The sequence below is a fragment of the Ochotona princeps genome, chromosome 6 (assembly GCF_030435755.1).
Source record: "Ochotona princeps isolate mOchPri1 chromosome 6, mOchPri1.hap1, whole genome shotgun sequence".
NCBI lineage: Eukaryota > Metazoa > Chordata > Mammalia > Lagomorpha > Ochotonidae > Ochotona > Ochotona princeps.
In genome coordinates this window covers 16,179,890-16,198,189 of record NC_080837.1, presented here as the reverse complement: position 1 = coordinate 16,198,189, position 18,300 = coordinate 16,179,890, and the positions used below count along the sequence as shown (strand labels likewise).

At 39.3% G+C, this 18,300-nt stretch overlaps 1 protein-coding gene across 9 annotated transcripts in view; it reads right to left on the bottom strand.

Moving 5' to 3' along the window:
• Nucleotides 1–18,300, bottom strand: part of DENND4A (DENN domain containing 4A) — a 116,558-nt gene that overhangs the window by 75,159 nt on the left and 23,099 nt on the right. For all 9 annotated transcript variants that reach the window (XM_058665656.1, XM_058665655.1, XM_058665659.1 and 6 more), the window contains exons 2-3: nucleotides 9,573–9,650; nucleotides 125–457 (exon numbers count right to left, since the gene is read on the bottom strand). In XM_058665656.1, the coding sequence (XP_058521639.1) occupies nucleotides 125–435 (311 nt within the window). In that variant the 5' untranslated portion in view covers nucleotides 436–457; nucleotides 9,573–9,650. The remainder of the gene's footprint in view (nucleotides 1–124; nucleotides 458–9,572; nucleotides 9,651–18,300) is intronic.

Below are 18,300 nucleotides of genomic sequence, written 5' to 3'. Positions count from 1 at the left end.
TTAACCTGACTCAGCCGTGGCTGTTGCAGACACGTGAGGAGTGAACCAGAGAGAGAGAGAGAGAGACCTCTGTGTGTGTGTGTGCCTTTCAAATTAAATAAAAATTTAAAACACCGTATCTTACCCCAGATCTGTAAGTGGAGGCTTATCTCTTCCTCTTCTATAGCAAAGATAAATCTGTGGCCCCACGAGACTTCCATTATTGAGATCAGCTGACAGTCCAGTTGGAGTGACATCAATACACATGTAATCCCGTGGCACTTCCTCCCCAAGGGATTTAATAATAACAGAAACATCTGTGATGGGTTCTTTCGGTCTAGCTACTTTATGACAGGCATCATTGAAGTGAATTTCTTCTTCAAGAGGCTTTGAAACATCAGTTAATCCTGCCACAACAAAGTAGTCAGCAACACGAGGCCCCTTGTCTTCAATCATCTTCCATTACAGTAGATTCCATCTAAAAATATAATAAAAGACCAGTATTCTATAGTAACTCAAATAAATGTAAGTGATTGTCAGACAGATAAGAACAATAACAACAAAACTATAGAGTGCTACTTCCATAATAAACCAGTAGTGTTTTTTATTTCATACATAAAAAGCATCCTTTTAAAAAATAAGACTATCTTTAGCATTATTGCTTTTGTTGTAAAAATGATGCATATATTTATAATTTTGGCAGCATGGAACCTTAGGTTACCTAAATAGACAATTTTAAAAACCTTTTAAGTGTAAAGATTAATTTAGAAGAATGTAAAGGAAATTCCCAAGGCTTTATAAAATTGAGGAATTCAAAAGCCAGGATGTAGTCTTTACGTTAACACTTGGTGGAAAAATTTGCTGATCTCAGTAATCAAGGGTTTATGTTTTAGAAGGCATTTCAGAGACAGGAAACAAGGTTTGGGACCATCTAAAACAGGGATTTAGAACTGAGTCACCTAAATAAAGGCAAGAGCTTCAAATGACTATTCTCTAGGTAGAGAGATTTTCAAAATCCACTGACACAGAGAGATAACAAAGTTAGCCCCAACCTGAACATCATGCTGGTATTTACAAGGTGGGGGAAAGATCTCCTCTGAGAGTTCATTTACAATAGGGCTACTCACTCTCAGATTTGAGCTTAAGTCACCTTATGGTCCCAAGAAGTTTCAGCAGAGAAATTAATGCTGAAAGTGTTCCCACGTGTAGTCATACACTTGGGGAAGCCAATGCAAACTAGCTCTAGAGGGTGAAGTGTCAACCTGGAGATAAAGCCCAGCTGGAGACAGCTACTATTCCAGAACCCCCAAAACACATGGAAAAATCCACTATGAATGACACTCAGAAGCTACAACAGAAGAGTCTCAAATAATAAGTGCTGAAAGATAGCAATAATGCACGCTTTGAAACAAACTCAGAGATATACAAAGTGCAATCTCTGCATTTGCAAACACTTTGATAGTAAAATCCCTTTCAGTTGCCTAGTATCACTGAAACTTTATTTTTTTAACTAAGAATATACTCCACAATATTCTCCTTACTTATATACCATTATTAGAGAAAGAACAGTTAATATAAAAGTTTCCTAGTTTTTCATATTAGAATCAATTCCATTTCCTAAACATTCTATGAAAATACTAGCTGTAAGTAAACTTCCCCTTACAGTCTGTAAAAAGATTCTTATAGGGAACTTACTTATTAGAAAGTTACAATAATTTTCATTATAATCCCCAATCTCACTGAATTTTCTGTATTGCTAACATCATGAGTATACATAATTCATGTCACATTTTTCTTGGAATCTATATTCACTGCTCTAATATTCTCTATAAATAGTACCATTGTTTGCTTAGCAAACAAACCTAAAGAAGGATTAAATGTTCCTATCAATTTTATTCAGCTATATATGGCTCCTCTGCAGCAATTCCCTTACAAGTAAGATTCCTGCATATAATAAAACATGCCAACTTTTCAGAAATGCCTCCCAGCCTGACAGTTTTAAAAAGGTAATAACCTGTTCCCCTGAGAAGACTAGCAAATACTGAGTCATCACTCTTAGCAGCCTACATATAACATGTGCTCCACACACAAAAAAAACTAGCTTTACTTAGTTGATGATGTTAATTTTTTTTAAAAGTAGGGTAATTTGAAAAGCACTTTGTATTTAGCTTTTCCCCTCCATTTCATTAATATCTGAAAATAATATTTTTAGGTTGATTTGTATTTTATTTGATGGATTTGTTATTATTGATGAAACTACTTGCTTACCACTACTCAATTACTATTTCTATTTATTTTGCTAATAATCTTACATGCTGCAATGTAAACCCTTGAACATAAACCTTTAGTTACAACATTTAGTTACTTCTTTAGGATAAAATCATTAAAGTGAAATTATTAGGCCAAAAGTCACCTCAGTCTTTTTAAGTATTTGTTTGCATGAATTTTTAAGTATTATCCCTTAATAAAAGCTAGGCTTAAACATTACATTGGAAAAGCGCTTTCCTTTCATCATAAAAAAAGGGATGAAAACATCTTCCATTGTATAGATTCTAAATTGATCTTATTTAAAACTAAAGAATAAGGGTGGGCAATTGGTTTAATGCTGAAGATCCTGCTTGGGATACACTCGTCCCATATCAAAATGACTAGGACTGAGTCCCAGCCAGGCTCCTTTCAATTCCAGCTTCCTGTTGACACACACCTACGAGGTGATATGTGATTACATTCCTGGCTCCTGGCTTCAGACTGGTGCAGCTCCACCTGTCACTGTTTTAATTTAGTAAGTAAACCAGTGATGTTAGATTTTTCTGTCTGCCTTTCCAACTAAATAAAAAAAAAAACCTTTCGGTTAAGTAACTAATTTGAACATCATAATCACTACCGCATACAATTGAGTATGATATCTTGTTATGTAATAAGAAGGAAAATAAATGAGAAACAGTGCTATCTTGAAAGTATATCTATCTAATAACTTTTTAAAATTAATTTCTTTACTCTTTGAAAAAACTGCTAAGCAAATATTGGGAACAAATTTGTTTGGAAAGTTCCTTTTTATTAGATCTTCCTGGTTTACAAATTTTAAATGTTGTCTCATTCCTGATGTAATACAGTACATAATTACTAAAAGAAAATAAAGTATTGTTATTAGAACAATAAATTATAAGGTGGTGATAAAATCCTCTTACATTTATTGACAGGGCAGTAAATGATAAATCATTCAATTTCCCTTGCCTTGTTACTATTTTCTACTTATTCATTTGGAGCTTGGACAGGCTGAGAAGGTAGGAAAATATTGTAAAGCACAGATGACAAAGTATATAATTTTGAACTAAGGTGGCAACAATTCAGGTAACAAAAATCCATCTGAAAGCTCTAAGTGCCCTTAAATTCTTTCAGGAAGAGTCTATAATACTTACATGTACCTCTATTTCTAATTTTAAATCAACTACATTTAAAGTGAGGTATGGTTTAAAAATTAGAAGGAAGACACTATTAAAAAATACAAGCAAAGAGAATATTGAAGTCTTCATTATATAATTGACACTTCACAATAGCTCCATGGAGCCAAGTGATTTTGGAATGTGAAATGTGCAATACTAAAGGAAAATAATAAATACAAATGAAAGCAAAATGTCTTGTGCTGGTGAGAGCCAACATAAATTACTTGGAAAGAGAACATCAGGACAGCATTCCCAATGACAGAAAAAACAGGCCTTAATAGGGAACATCACAGCAAAACCCTGAACAACTAGGTGGTAAATTTCCATAAATTCTTTTTTTGAGATTGGGGACCAAACAATCATACATTTAATCCAAAAGTACTCTAAATAATCACAGCAATATGAAATTCTGACATAGTTTTATTCAAGCTGAAGCAACAACAATTCTGTACCATTAAGCAAAGACTGTTTTGCAATTCTTTGTTCAACATGGATAGATAACAAGTTAGTTCATAAAATACAAAAATTCATGCAGTTATTTTAAAATGTCAGATACCTATATGGCTTACCTTTTACTTTAAACTACATGTATTTGCACAGAAAACAGAAAATAAGGATGATATTCTCTCTATTCCTAAAAGGTTCAAGAGAACTGAATTCAGGAGTCATTACAAAACACTTCCTTCCCATTCAGCAATTAACAGAGAATGCCTTTTCCTCCCTTTGAGTCCCTGCATAATCAAGACTTTTTAAAAATTTCTTCTATTACTCCATTAGATCATTGTATTTAAGCATTCACTATCCAAGCTAATAACTCTAAAGACAAGAAAAATGCAAAAGGAGCAATCAGAGGAAAAAAATTAATGATTTATCTATTGTAGCCAGCATGATGGCTCAACTGGCTAAGCTGCCGTCAAGCACTGGCATCCCATCTGGGTACTGGTTCACACTACACTTCCTATTCAGCTCCCTGCTTGTGGCCTAGGAAAGCAGCAGAGGATGGCCCAAGTCCTTGGGCACCTGTATCCATGTGGAAGACCTGGAAGAAGCTCCTGGCTCCTAACATCATTTGGATCAGCTCAGCTCCTGCCATTGTGGCCATTAGAGCAGTGAAGCAGTGAATGGAAGATCTTTTTGTCATCTCTCCCTCTTTCTGTAAATCTGCCTTTCCAGTAAAAACAAATAAATCTTTTAAAAAATGATAAAGATTTACTTATTTATTTGAAAATCAAAGTTACAGACAGAAAGACACTGATTCACTCCTCATCTCATGACAAATGCCAAGGCTGGGACAGATTTAAGCCAGGACCCAAGAGCTTCACCTGCATATTATATGTAGGTGACAGGAGCCCAAACACTTTGGCCATCTTCTGCTGCTTTTCCCAGGCCATCAGCAAAGAGCTGGATTGGAAGTGGAGCAGCTGGAACAGGAACCAACACCCATGCATGATGTTGGCAATGCAGGCATTAGTTTTGCCCACTACATCACAACACTGGGCCCTAGAGGAAACATTTTAAAAATATATGAAAAGCAAAATTTCCAAACATAAAAATTTTACATAATTATTAATTATTACTGAAGATAGGTAACAAACTCCTCTGTCAGGAAATAGTCCCTGAAGTTGAGCAGCCCAGAACAAGCCAGGCTATGGTACCAGCTGGCATATGTGTGGGTCAGGTCTAGAGGTAGGCCAGACTGGATCAACTCATAGCACTCACTGGCCAATGTGAGAAGCAGGATAGGGTGCAAGACAGGTTCGGCTGGGCCACAGTACCAGCCAGTTCACATCAGGGCCCGAACTGGGGGACTGGCTGAGTTGGGCTAGGCTGCAGCACCCACCAGGCATGAGCTGGAACTGAGGGTAGACTGAGCCAAGCCAGGCTGCAGCATCCACTGGTGAATGCTGAGGTGAGGCAAGCTATGCCAGACTAGGCCTCAGCACCCAACAGCATACATAAAACCCACAATGGGCAGTGAACCCAACAGAGGAGCTATGGGGGTTCCCCTGTTGGACCACTGCTCCCACTGGTGAGTGTGAGAGCTGGTACTTAGGGTGAACCAGGCTGGACAGGGCTACAAAATCTGTTGGCCTGCATTGTGGGTTGGGTTAGGAGGATACCAGGCCGGGCTAAGCGACTGTGTCCGCTGATGCATTCATGAGCTAGAGTAAGTGCAGGCTGATTGAGCTTTGCCATAGCATCAGCTGGCAGATGCTGGGACTGGGGCAAGTCCTGTCAGGCTAGACAGCAGAACCACCTGGAGGTTGCAGGATTGCCTAGTGCAGAAATTGTGGGCACCCCTCTATGGGCTGTAGCTCCCAGTAGTGAGCATAAGAACCAGGAATGGGCGTGGACCTGGTGGGAGCTATTGGGGGTCAATCTGACCAGGCTACAGTTCCCACTGGTGTGTGTGAGGGCTGAGTATGGATAGGCAGGTTTGGGCTGGGCTGCAGCATCCATTGGTCTGTGTATGAAATGGAACTAGAGATAGAACTGACCAGGTGACTGCAGCTAATAGTGTGTATAGGCTGATGTGGGTAATAGACTGAGCCAGACCCCACACTGGCTGGCACACACAGGAGTCAGGTTGGAATCACCTCAGGCAAGGTTTCTTTGGAGATCCTCCCCCTCATCCCACTGGATCACATGACTCAGAACTCCAACCATAGTGAAAATCGCAGGATCTGGGGTCTGACTGTGGAGTGCATGTGTCAGAACTAGGCTGCCTCAGTTGCTGAAGATGGTGCAGAGAACAGCATGCCCAGATGCACATGGGGTGGGGTGGGCATGACAACCAGTTCACTGAGGTCCTCCTGCAGAGGACGTCTAGTATCATGAAGAGCAGAACAAATTGGACAGCTCTCCCAGCCAAGTTTTAACAGCCAGTAACTGGGCAAGTGAAGACTCTAAAGTGTACTATGTCAGCCAACGAACCTTGGAAGGATTTCCTCAACTTTGCAGCAATAAAATCAATAGCATCTCAGAACTACTGAAAACCCCTGAGCAATATCCTCAGAACATGTTGCATATTGGGGATGCTGGGATCAGATTGACCATTCCCCATTCATGGGTACTGATGCAGCTGGGCTGCTGGGAGTGGCCCTCTCCCCTTCTCTTCTCACTTTCTACAAATATAGGAAGAAAAAAGATTAGAGGCAGTTGCTTCATCCACTTTGCCCTATTCCTCAACCCTCCCCACCATAATCAACGGTCCACATGGGCATGTTTACCTATCAACTATGTAAACATTATCAAAAATAAAATGAATTTATTATAAAAAATCCAAATTTGGCAAGAAAAAGCAGCCTTCCAGACAGGATGTGATAGTTCCAAACTCAACTTAGATTTGTAAAAACGTCAGTAACACAATGGACCAGTTCTTTAATCCAGCCCTCTTAAAAAGATGTCTCTGCTTTAAAAAACAAACAAAAACAAACAAACAAAAAAACCTAATTCCCCAGTTATTCTAACCTATTTTTCTATCAAAACAGGAGACGTTTATTTTTCTAATTTTCATCTGTTATCTTTCTTCCAATCAATCATCTAATCTATTGTCCTTCAAACTTTGCTTTTGTGTTGTTGTTATTTATTTATTTAGTATTCTTAAAAGTGTTTTTTTTTTTTTTTTAATTTGAGAGGCAGAGAGAAAGAAAAAACAAGCAAGCAAGCTCCCTTCTATGGGTTTACTCCACCGATGCTCACAACAACCAGGGCGAGAGCCACAGGAGCTGGGAGTACACTGCAAGTCTCCGACAGGATGGCAGGAACCAAGCAGCTTGAGCCACTGTTACTGCCTTCCAGCATCCACACTGGCAGGAAGCTGGGGTTAGGAGCCAGAGCTGGGAATCCAGCCTAAGCACTTCAAGAGGGGATGCAGATAGCTTAATCAGCATCTTAACTGCTAGGCTACAGGCCTGCTCCAACAACTTCATTCTTTGCTACTTTGTCTACATACTATTTCCTCTTTCTAGTCAATCTCATTTTTCAAAAACTACTTTAATCTATATGGGACAGGCACAGCCAAAGATGCCCACATCCTATATCAGAATGCCTGATTTGAATTTGAATTCAAGCTCCACTTTCAGTCCCAGCTTAATGCTAATGTGCATCCTCGGAGGCAGTAAGTGATAGTTCAACATATGGATCCTGGTCACCCACATAGGAAATTCAGAATTAATCCTGTGCTGCTGGCTTTGGTCTGGCCATTGCAGTTATTTGGAGAATGGACCAGCAGATTCTTTCTCTCTCTCTCGGCATTTTCAATATATCACATTAAGTAAAAATTTTTAAAATTAGCTTGGCTATTCTTAAGACTTTGATGTAAAATGTTTTAATGTATCACTTCTTGGCCTTTTGGCTAAGATGAACTGTGTTTTTAAATGTAGACATTAATTTAAATTTTATGAATTGTACTAAATAAGTAAAAGAGTAATCTCACTCACAAGAAAAAAATTAGGTTTGTATTTTCTATCCAGTAGTTGGGAACAGAAAATATCCTTCAAATGCTCATGTATGGCTACAAAGAATTTAAATATTCATAATTTTATTTAATAAGCCTTTCCAACTGCTATAATATGCACAATTATACTAAACTATGTAATATTGCATCAAATACAAATATACACTTAACTGGTATCCCATTTTTTTCATTCTTATATAATACTTAAAGTATGGTAGACAAGTGGTTTAAAAATACATGTTATTTGAATGTTCACTTTATAATCTATAGTAAGTATACAATATGAAACATAAAGTCTTTTTTCTGTTTCTCAATCATTTTCTATAGCTGCTGATACAGACAGTAGTGTATTTACTCTATTAATCAATTATCACCACAAGCAGGGTCCTAAACGAAATTAGAAATGTACAGAATAAGTAACTGATTCATTTATTTAATGAGTTTTTAATAAACATTAGAAACTGATGACAACCAGGATAAAAGCAACAGCTTCTGCCATCAAAGAGTTTCTTGTTTATCTACCTTTTCTCACTGCTTTACATACTTTAATTCCAGGTGTTATCATCTTTTCTCCCATTATTCTTCCAACTCCAGGTACTTGACTTCAACCTGCCCAAAGTTACCCACACCAGTTTCTCCACAAAGTCTCACACACAAGAAGTTAGACAACTTTCTTCTCTCTTTCCCCATCTCCTTAAAAATTGGCGATCCTTCCATATCAGTATTCCATAGAGATTTTTAAAGGAAAGAAGTCTTATTTGAATACCATATTTAAGAGCACACTGGAATTTTTTCAATAAGTTCAACAATCCAAGACAATCTTTTTTTTAAAGTAAGTATTTGAACATAAGCTTTATTGGAGTGGGCATTTGTTCTACAAGGTAAGATGTTGCATCCTACAGAGTGCCTGGCTCCTGTCTCCAGGTTCCTGCTAATGCAGACCTGAGGAGGTAGTACTGACGGCTCAAGCAGCTAGGTCCCTGCCATCATAAGGAAAATCTGAATTCAGTTTAGCTCCTGGTTTCAGTCTTGTCCTATCTGTGGCTATCACAGGTAGCTGGGAAATGAGGCAGCAGATGGAAGCTCTGTCTCTTTCTGTGTCCCAAATAAGTTTTATAACTCCAATTGATGTACTATGTAGGTACAATTTCCTGAGGAAAGCGAACCCATTTTACCCCTAACCTACTTTGTGCTTACCTCAACATCTATCCTCAAGCAACACCACCACCAACAGAAAAAAAACATAAATGTGCAATTTGACAACTCTCTTTTGAAGTATTTTTAAGCCTTGATTATAGAAAATATTAACAATGTAATAATAGGCATTTATAGATGAAGAGATCTTATTATAAATCATAACTAGTCAAATCCCTCATTTTATAACCAAAGCAGCACAGAAGTAAACTATTTAAAGGTATCCAACTAGTTGGTAATACAACCTGTGCAAGAATTCCATTCCCTTAATTCAGGATTCTTTCCACTAGGGAGTTTGCCCCTAATAAAGTGCTAAATTAATACTGATCCAAAGGAAGATCTTGGACATCTTCTTTCAACAGGTTATTCTGTGCTACTTTTTACTCAAAATTGTTATACGATAAATATATTCCAACTTCTTAAGAATTCTGATAAATGAAGATTTTACTATTTAAAATATATTTAACTTAAATAAATAAAAAACAAAAACTACTTACACATTACCGAAGGCTTCTCTCTGCAAATGGTGCCAACCTCAATCTGTGAATTCTGGAGGCCTCAGATTTTGAGAAATACTACAAGGAAAAGAATAAGAACTGGATTTAAATCAACTGCAATCAAATATTTCCCAATATGTCTATGGATAAAGTTGCATTAGCAATAATTTTTTTTTAAAGATTTTTTTTATTATTATTGGAAAGCTGGATATACAGAGAGGAGGAGAGACAGAGAGGAAGATCTTCCATCCGATGATTCACTCCCCAAGTGAGCTGCAACGGGCCGATGCGAGTCGATCCAAAGCCAGGAACCTGGAACCTCTTCCGGGTCTCCCATGCGGGTGCAGGGTCCCAATGCATTGGGCCGTCCTCGACTGCTTTCCCAGGCCATAAGCAGGGAGCTGGATGGGAAGTGAAACTGCCGGGATTAGAACCGGCGCCCATATGGGATCCCGGGGGCTTTCAAGGCGAGGACTTTAGCCGCTAGGCCATGCCGCCGGGCCCAAGCAATAATTTTTATAAAAAGTGATTTCACACATTGTTTTCATGGGCTTAATAATAAGCAATTCTGAAATACCAGAAAACACATTTCAGTCTGAACAGATATACACTTGAAAAAATAAGAACAGGAGGGGGGAAGTGAGAGAGAAAAAGTAAAAAAAAAAAAGGAAAGAACAAAATAAATGTATATACAAGCAAGGCATACAAGAAAGGAAAAAATAGGTCTTAAGTATAGCATTTTCATAAAGGAAAAATACATACAAGGTACGTGAAATACAGATTCTGGTAACTGCAAACTAGTCAACAATCAAAAAGCACTTTCACTTTATCATAAAGTTTAAATATATTAATTAATCTGTTACGTCAAGTTCTTAACAAGAGATATGGTAGGGAGTCTCAGCAAGGATCTAATGTCCTCTGACCTGGATAATAAGCAATGTTGTATGTACTATGAGATTCAACATGTCTCAATCACATTTTCTTTAAACTGAATAACTGGCTAAGTTGTAGTTAGGAGTCATCTTAAATATATAATGGAAAGCTGGTACCACTAACAAAGTCTTAGAGTATAGCCAAACCGATATCATACCAATTTAGGGTAGGTAACTTTTTAACACTGGGCACACGCACGTACAAAAGGACTTTCAGTAATAGTTCAAAGTTGTGTCACGCCCACAAGTAGAAGTGCAGAAATCATGAGCACATCAAGAGGAAGAATTCACAGCTTCAACCCACACGAAATATCTACTAACTAAAAAAGAACAGCAGTCACAAACAGATGTTCCTTGGCTGGTTGGTCCTTGCTATGTGTTGATCTATGAAAAGCGGGAGACAGGTGAGGAAAGGGCCTATTTCAGCCAAGAATTTGATCGTGTCTTGGAACGGAGTATGAAAACAATGATTGAGAAATAAGTGTAATCTTTTTTCTTTTTAGACTGCTGAAAACGGTCAGGATGGATGTATGTGTTTTTAAAAACTAGGACATCTCTCTAGCTCAGACCCACTGAACAACTGGAGGCAGTAAATACAGAGTGGTCTTCAAATGTTTCTAAAATCTTATTGCTAACTAGCAAAAAGGGAAAATGCAAATACTGATGTACTGATTTTTTAAAATCACATATCTTATAATCACAAATGGTTTCCACTGAAAAGGCTGTACATACATAAAAATACTTTCAGATTTTTTAATTAGTTATTTTATTGATAGAATATTAGGCTTATATAGATGAAATTTCGAATTATGAATGTGTTACAACAAATTCAAAATACATTTTCTGGTACATTGAGTTTTTTCAATATAATAATAACATTTCGTTTAACCATGGTTCTATGCTCTAGTAAAGTTATTTGTATTATTACACAAAAATAGATTTAGAGTTTTTGATGTTGAACACTGGTTACTTTGAAGTAATACTCACAATAGTATCAAATGTTTCTTCCTTGACAGAATGAACTTCCAAGAATTTATTCTGATTATCCTTCACAGATGGTAGGGACTCAAGTATTTGAGCCACATGTTGTTGCTTCCCCAGGTGTGCATTAACAAAATGTTGGGGATGGAGTAGCCAGGATTTGAATCACACACTATGATATGGGATGCAGGCATCCCAAGTGGGACCAAATGCTCAAGCTCACCTGTTTTATTCTGATTTCGCCAGTTTTACTTGTATTCCTCTGTGTGTGTATGTGTGTGTGTGTGTGTGTGTGTGTGTGTGTGTGTATTTCAATGAAGTTTCATCACATATGCCTAAACTTCCTGCATCTATCACCAAGATCAGGAAAATATACAGTTCCATCATAAAGCTTCCTGATACTGCCATTTTCTAAGCACCTATTTTTTCACTACTGACTCCTCCATCCCACTGTCCCTATATCCCTGTGGAGTGGCATAAAGTACATACAGCCTATGAAGCAACACCCTATATAATAAAATACGTACAGAGACAAATCGAAGCATAAACCATATCTGCATAGGGTGTGGAAAACGCATGGTATGGAAAGGCTTTTAAGTCACAATTACCCAGCTATGAGTATTACCTTGAACATGATTATACAAACTGATATATACAGACAGACAGACAGACACACATACACACACACACACACGTACACAAAGAAAGGGCAGAGAGTGATTCTCTATTAATCATTAATGAAAGGCCCGGCGGCATGGCCTAGCGGCTGAAGTCCTCGCCTTGAATGCACCGGGATCCCATATGGGCGCTGGTTCTAATCCCGGCAGCTCCACTTCCCATCCAGCTCCCTGCTTGTGGCCTGGGAAAGCAGTTGAGGACGGCCCAATGCATTGGGCCCCTGCACCCACGTGGGAGACCCGGAAGAGGTTCCAGGTTCCTGGCTTTGGATCGGCGCGCACTGGCCCGTTGCAGCTCACTTGGGGAGTGAATCATCGGATGGAAGATCTTCCTCTCTGTCTCTCCTCCTCTCTCTGTATATCTGACTTTGTAATAAAAATAAATAAATCTTTAAAAAAAATCATAATGAAGGCCAGTCTCCTTAGTTCTGAGATAAAATTTCTTACCATCATAAGAAACTACGGAACTATTGAGAAGATTCCTAGGTGTATAAGAATATTAAAGGGGGTCTTTTCACTGTGTATAAGAACAACCCTGTCACTTGCCCTGAAATCTGCAGCTGAAGTAGCTAGCATCTCCTTGAGTACACAGAGCTGTTTGGAGAAAATAGGAACCGAGTAGAAATAACTGAGGACTGATATAGACACCTCTTGTGTTCCACCCCAATGGCAGGAACCTTTTTGTCTGTGTCTTTTCATCTCTTCACGTGCACAGAAGTTACAAACACAAGGAAGGTACAGAAATACTTATCAAATGCTTAAGGATGGCCCGGCACAGTAGCCTAGCAGCTGAAGTCCTCACTTTGCACACACTGGGATCCCATATGGTGCCCCGGTTCATATCCCAGCAGCCCCACTTTACATCCAGCTCCCTGCTTGTGGCCTGGGAAAGCAGTCGATGATGGTCCAAAGCCTTGGGACCTTGCACCCGTGTGGGAGACCCAGAAGATGCACCTGGCTCCTGGTTTCGGATTGGCTCAGCGCTGGCCACTGTGGCCACTTGGGGAGTGAATCAGTGGACAGCAGATCTTCTTTTCTGTCTCCCCTCCTCTCTGTATATCTGACTTTCCAATAAAAATAAATAAATCTTAAAAAAAAAAAAAAAAAAAAAAAAAAAAGCTTAGTAGGAGACCTGAGACCTGGCTTGAATTATTGGCTCCTGGCTTTGGCCTGGATTATTTCTGTCCTTTGCAGATACTTGAGAAGTGAACCAACAGATGAGAAAGTGTAACAACATTGTATCTGGAAAAAGTTGACTCTGCAGACCCTGGGCAGGCAGGTGGTACCCCAGGCCAATGTGCACTGCGCTGCCAGAAGACTGGTTCCCAGCCCCATGCAGACTCAACTGTGGAAGTGGTAGTTGTGAAGTATTCCTGAAGAGGGATCTGGAGATGTGTGTCAGGGGGATTGCTGAAGAAGTACAACACAGGTGAGAAATGATTTCTGGGGGTACTTCCACAGACTGGTCTCTGCAATTACAGATAAATGAAGGGGCTAAGAGTGGGTGGTTTGGAGTAGCAGAAGCCAGAGGAAATATCTGGGGCAGACTAGGACACATACTCATGTGGGAGACCTAGGCTGGGTTATCTGGCATTGATCACAGCCCACTGGCCCACAAGAATGCTAGCGCTGGGGGTAGTGTGGAGGATTAGGCCACAGAAACTGCCAGTGTTGTGGCAATGGGTGGGCCACCTTAGGCTGGGCCACAACACTAACTGGCATGCAAGAGAACAGGGTTTGGGGGCAGATTCTGTGGGGAATTTGTGGGCTCATCCCTATGGAACTGCAATATCCACTGGTTTGTGTGAGTTGGGAGTGGTGATGGCCAAGCTAGGCATGATCATGGGGCTTACCAACACTCATGGGAACTGGGGTTCAGAGTAAGCCAGATTGGTTCAAGTTGCAGCACCCACAGATGCACCTAAAAATTGGGTGTGCGGTAGGCTAAGATGCAGTATCCTTCAGCACACAAAGGCTGAGACCTGGCGGTGAAGTGTGCTGGGCAGAGCCCTGGCACCTGCTGACATGTGTGAGAGTCAGGTCTTAGAATAGACCTGGTGGGAAGACTTGGGGAACTCCCCTAGTAGGCTCCCAGTGGTGAGCATGTGAGTTGGACTCGGTTTGGGCCAGATCAGACAGGGCTGCTCCTCTTGTCATCAGGTATGTGAGCTGGCTAGCAGGGTGGACCTGGTAGCACTAAGCCAAGTTGTAGCACAAACTGGCTTATGGGGAGGCCAGAACGGTGTGGGCCATACTGGATTAAAAATTTGTACCCATCCGTTTGCATGAGAACTGGGGGTGGGGACAGGGTAAGGCAGCAACACCCACTAGCAAGAGTTGGAACTGGGGGTAGGCTGGGACAGAACAGGCTGCAGCAACTGAGGCCAACCCAGGATAATGTACAGAGCAAAGCTTTCGTATATCTTTGAAAATAATTTTTTTCCACAGCAAAGAAAAGTTCAAAGACTTTTCCTCTACCAGACCTGCCCTACAAAAGATACTTATAGATGTTCTCTTGACAGAGAAAAGGAATACCACCCACTCAAATCAAAAGCAAATGTAAACAACATCCCAGTAAAACGACAACAGAAGACTAAATCAATGAACAACCCATTGCTAAAAATGACAGGACCAAATTACCACCTATTCATATTAACCCTGAATGTAAATGTCTTAAACTCATCAGACAAACATCATAGATTAATGGACTAGATCAAAAAATAAAACTCATCTATTTGTTGCCTACAGGAGACACATCTCACCAACAAAGATCAGCAGAAACTGAAAGTGAAAGAATGGGAAAAAGTATTTCAGGCTAATGAAAGGAAAAATGAGCTGGTGTAGCCATTCTTATATCAGATAATATAGATTTTGACGTGAAAAACATTAAAAGAGAAGAAGAAAGACACCACATAATAATCAAGGAATCCATCCAGTAAGAAGAGATGACGATAATAAATATATATGCATCAAATACAAGGGCTCATAGCTACATGAAACAAATATTAATATATTTAAAAAGTGAAAAAGACTTTGAAATTAATGAATACTTGAAAACAACTTTAAGAATCTAGTTATTCTTCTAATTAACACTTAGTTTGGAGGAGCTACTAAACAAAGAATATAACCAAGTATTTTATAAGGAAGGATGTCCAATAAATCCAAACAATAACACAACTTGGAAGGACCAATAGTGGTGCAAATAAATAAAGAAACAAAACTTTGAGGTTTACATCAAATCCATTAAATTAACAAGTTAAAAAATTTGTAATTTATTTGAAAAGCGAGTTACAGTGAGGGAGTCAGGGGCAGAGGGAGGATGAGAAATCTTCCATCTGTTGGTTCACCCCCTAGATAACCCTGACAGTCAAGGCTGGACCAGACCAAGGAAAGTAATTCTGGCTTCCCACTTCAGTGGCAGAAGCCCAGTTTTTGGGCCATTATCTGCTGCTTTCCGGGGGTGAATTAGAAGGGAGCTGGATCAGAAGTGGAACAGCCAAGACTCAAACTGGCACCAATTTATGGGATCCCAGAGCTATAGCTGCTAGCTTAACCTCAGCATCCCAGTGCTGGCCCCACAAACAAACAAACAAAAAAATTAAACTCAATTCTAGAGTGTTGTAGGGAAGTAAGCACACTTCATAACTGTTAATGAGGGCCAATGTTGAGGCAGAACAGGTAAGGCTACCACTGGTGACACTTGCATCCCATATGGGCATTGGCTTGTCTTCCAGACTTTCCACTTCCAATATAACTTCTTGCTGATGGTCCAGAAAAAGCAGCAGAGAATGGCCCCAGTGCTCAGGTCCCTACATCCACGAGGGAGACTCAGAAGAGGCTTCTAGCTCCTGGGTTTGGCCTGGCCCAGCCCTAGCTATCACAGCTGTCTTGAAGGTAAACCAGCAGATGGAACAGCTTTCTATGTGTGTATGTGTATAACTCTGACGTTCAAAATTTTAAAACATTTTTTAAAAATTGTTTATAAAAAACAAATTGTTAAAAAACAAACTGTTAATGGCATTGTGATTTTGAACAATTCTTCTGAAAAGTAATCCATGAATTTTAAAAAATAGTTATTTCAAAATCTTATTTTGATAAATATCATATCAGGAAAATACTGTTGTAGAAACCAAATTCTTAGCCTAAGACTACAGTGACAACTATATTTTAAAGGTTCATATAGTTTGGAGCTGGCATTGTGGCACAGTGTGTAAAATTACACCTCTGACAGCAGCATCCCACATGGGTACCATTTCTTGTCCTGGTTATTCCACTTCCATCCAGCTCCCTGTTAAAGGCCTCAGAAAAACAGCGGAAGACGACACAAGTGTTTAGTCCCTGGAACTCACACGGGAGACCAGCCTGAAGCTCTTGGGTCTAGCCCTGACAACTGCAGGCATCTGGACAATGAACCAGCAGGAGGACCTCTCACGCTATGTCTTTCCTTCTCTAAAATTAACTCTGACTTTCCAAATAAATGAATGTATCTTTAAAAAAAAATAATAAAAGGTTCTAAAAATTTATCATAGAAAAAGTCCTTAGAAATCTTTAGTTCAATTTCATCATTTTACTGATAAATACATCAAAGTCTAGGAAGGCTAATTTTTTTTAAGATTTATTTATTTTTATTGCAAAGGCAGATATACAGAGAGGAGGAGAGACAGAGAGAAAGACCTTCTGTCCAATGATTCACTCCCCAAGTGAGCGGCTGGTAATGTGCCAATCTGAAGCCAGGAGCCAGGAGCTCTTCCAGGTCTCCCACGCGGGTGCAGGGTCCGAAGGCCTTGGGCCATCCTCGACTGCTTTCCCAGGCCACAGGCAGGGAGCTGGATGGGAAGCGGGGCCACCGGGATTAGAACTGGTGCCCATATGGAATCCCGGTGCGTTCAAGGCGAGGACTTTAGCTGCTAGGTCACCATGCCGGGCTTAGGAAGGCTAATTTTGATTTGCCCAAAGTAGCACAATTTATCAGCAACAGAGCAGGGACAGAAACTCCTTATCCCAGATCTCCTGTGACTACACCATGAAACTACTGCACATCAGCTTGAAACAAGGCTTCAGAACAGATGTGAATGGGCACATCAGCTCACTGAGGTTTCAAGGATACATCCTGGTAGTCAATCAGCCTTAGACAAGGTCTGTCTTCTTTGACTCTCTTAATCAATATTCAGCAATCAAACCATCCATGAAATCTTCCTTTCTTCTTAGTTCCAAGAAAACTTATGAATCTCACTAAAAACTGATTACTCTCAAACCTATATCACCATCATAACTCACCACTGAGATTCAAAATATCCACTTCACAACCTTACTTACACAGCTAATGATCAGATCATTTCTCTGGAAAATCTCCTAAAGGCTTAAAGCCACTGCTTATTCCAAACACATACTCAAACTCCATAAATTCACCAGGAAAAAGTAAAATTTTGACCTCGGGATTTGGCCTGTATATTTCATAAGGTAAGGCAGCTAATAATCTCAAGGATTTGTGGTCTCTAAGAACAAAACTTTTTTAGGAGTAAAAGTAGCAGTGAGGAAACAGATTGGTAGTTTTTCACAAAATTACATATAACACACTCTTACTATTTATTCCAGCAACAGCACTTCTTCATATTTAAACAAATGAGTAAAAAATGTATGTTCAAACAAAATCTTACACATGGATGTTTATGGCACATTCTCTCCTTTCCTGTTTTAATTTTCTCACCATAGCATTTTTCACTACTTAAGACAGTATACATTTATGTTTATTTCATCTATTCTCTCACTCACCAAAATTGTAAGTTCTATGGTAGAACTTTGCTGTTATAATCACTGCTCTAAAACCAGTAACTAGGACAGTGCCTGGTGAACAATATGTGGCAAACGCATGTGCTAAGTGAAAAAACCAACAAAGAAATGTATTCATATCTAAAGGACTAATTTCAAAATGTGGTGAATATCTTGATTGATACCAGAAAATAGCCAGAAGCAATGAAATAGATGTAAAATAGCAATTTCTTAATCTAGTATTGACTGAAAGCAGTTCAAAAAAAGGAGTTTACAGCAAAACTGGATTTATAAAAATTTAAAATACTTATGAGGGGAAAGGGAATGAGAGGGAAGATGAGAGATAAAAATAATTAAACTTCTACACAG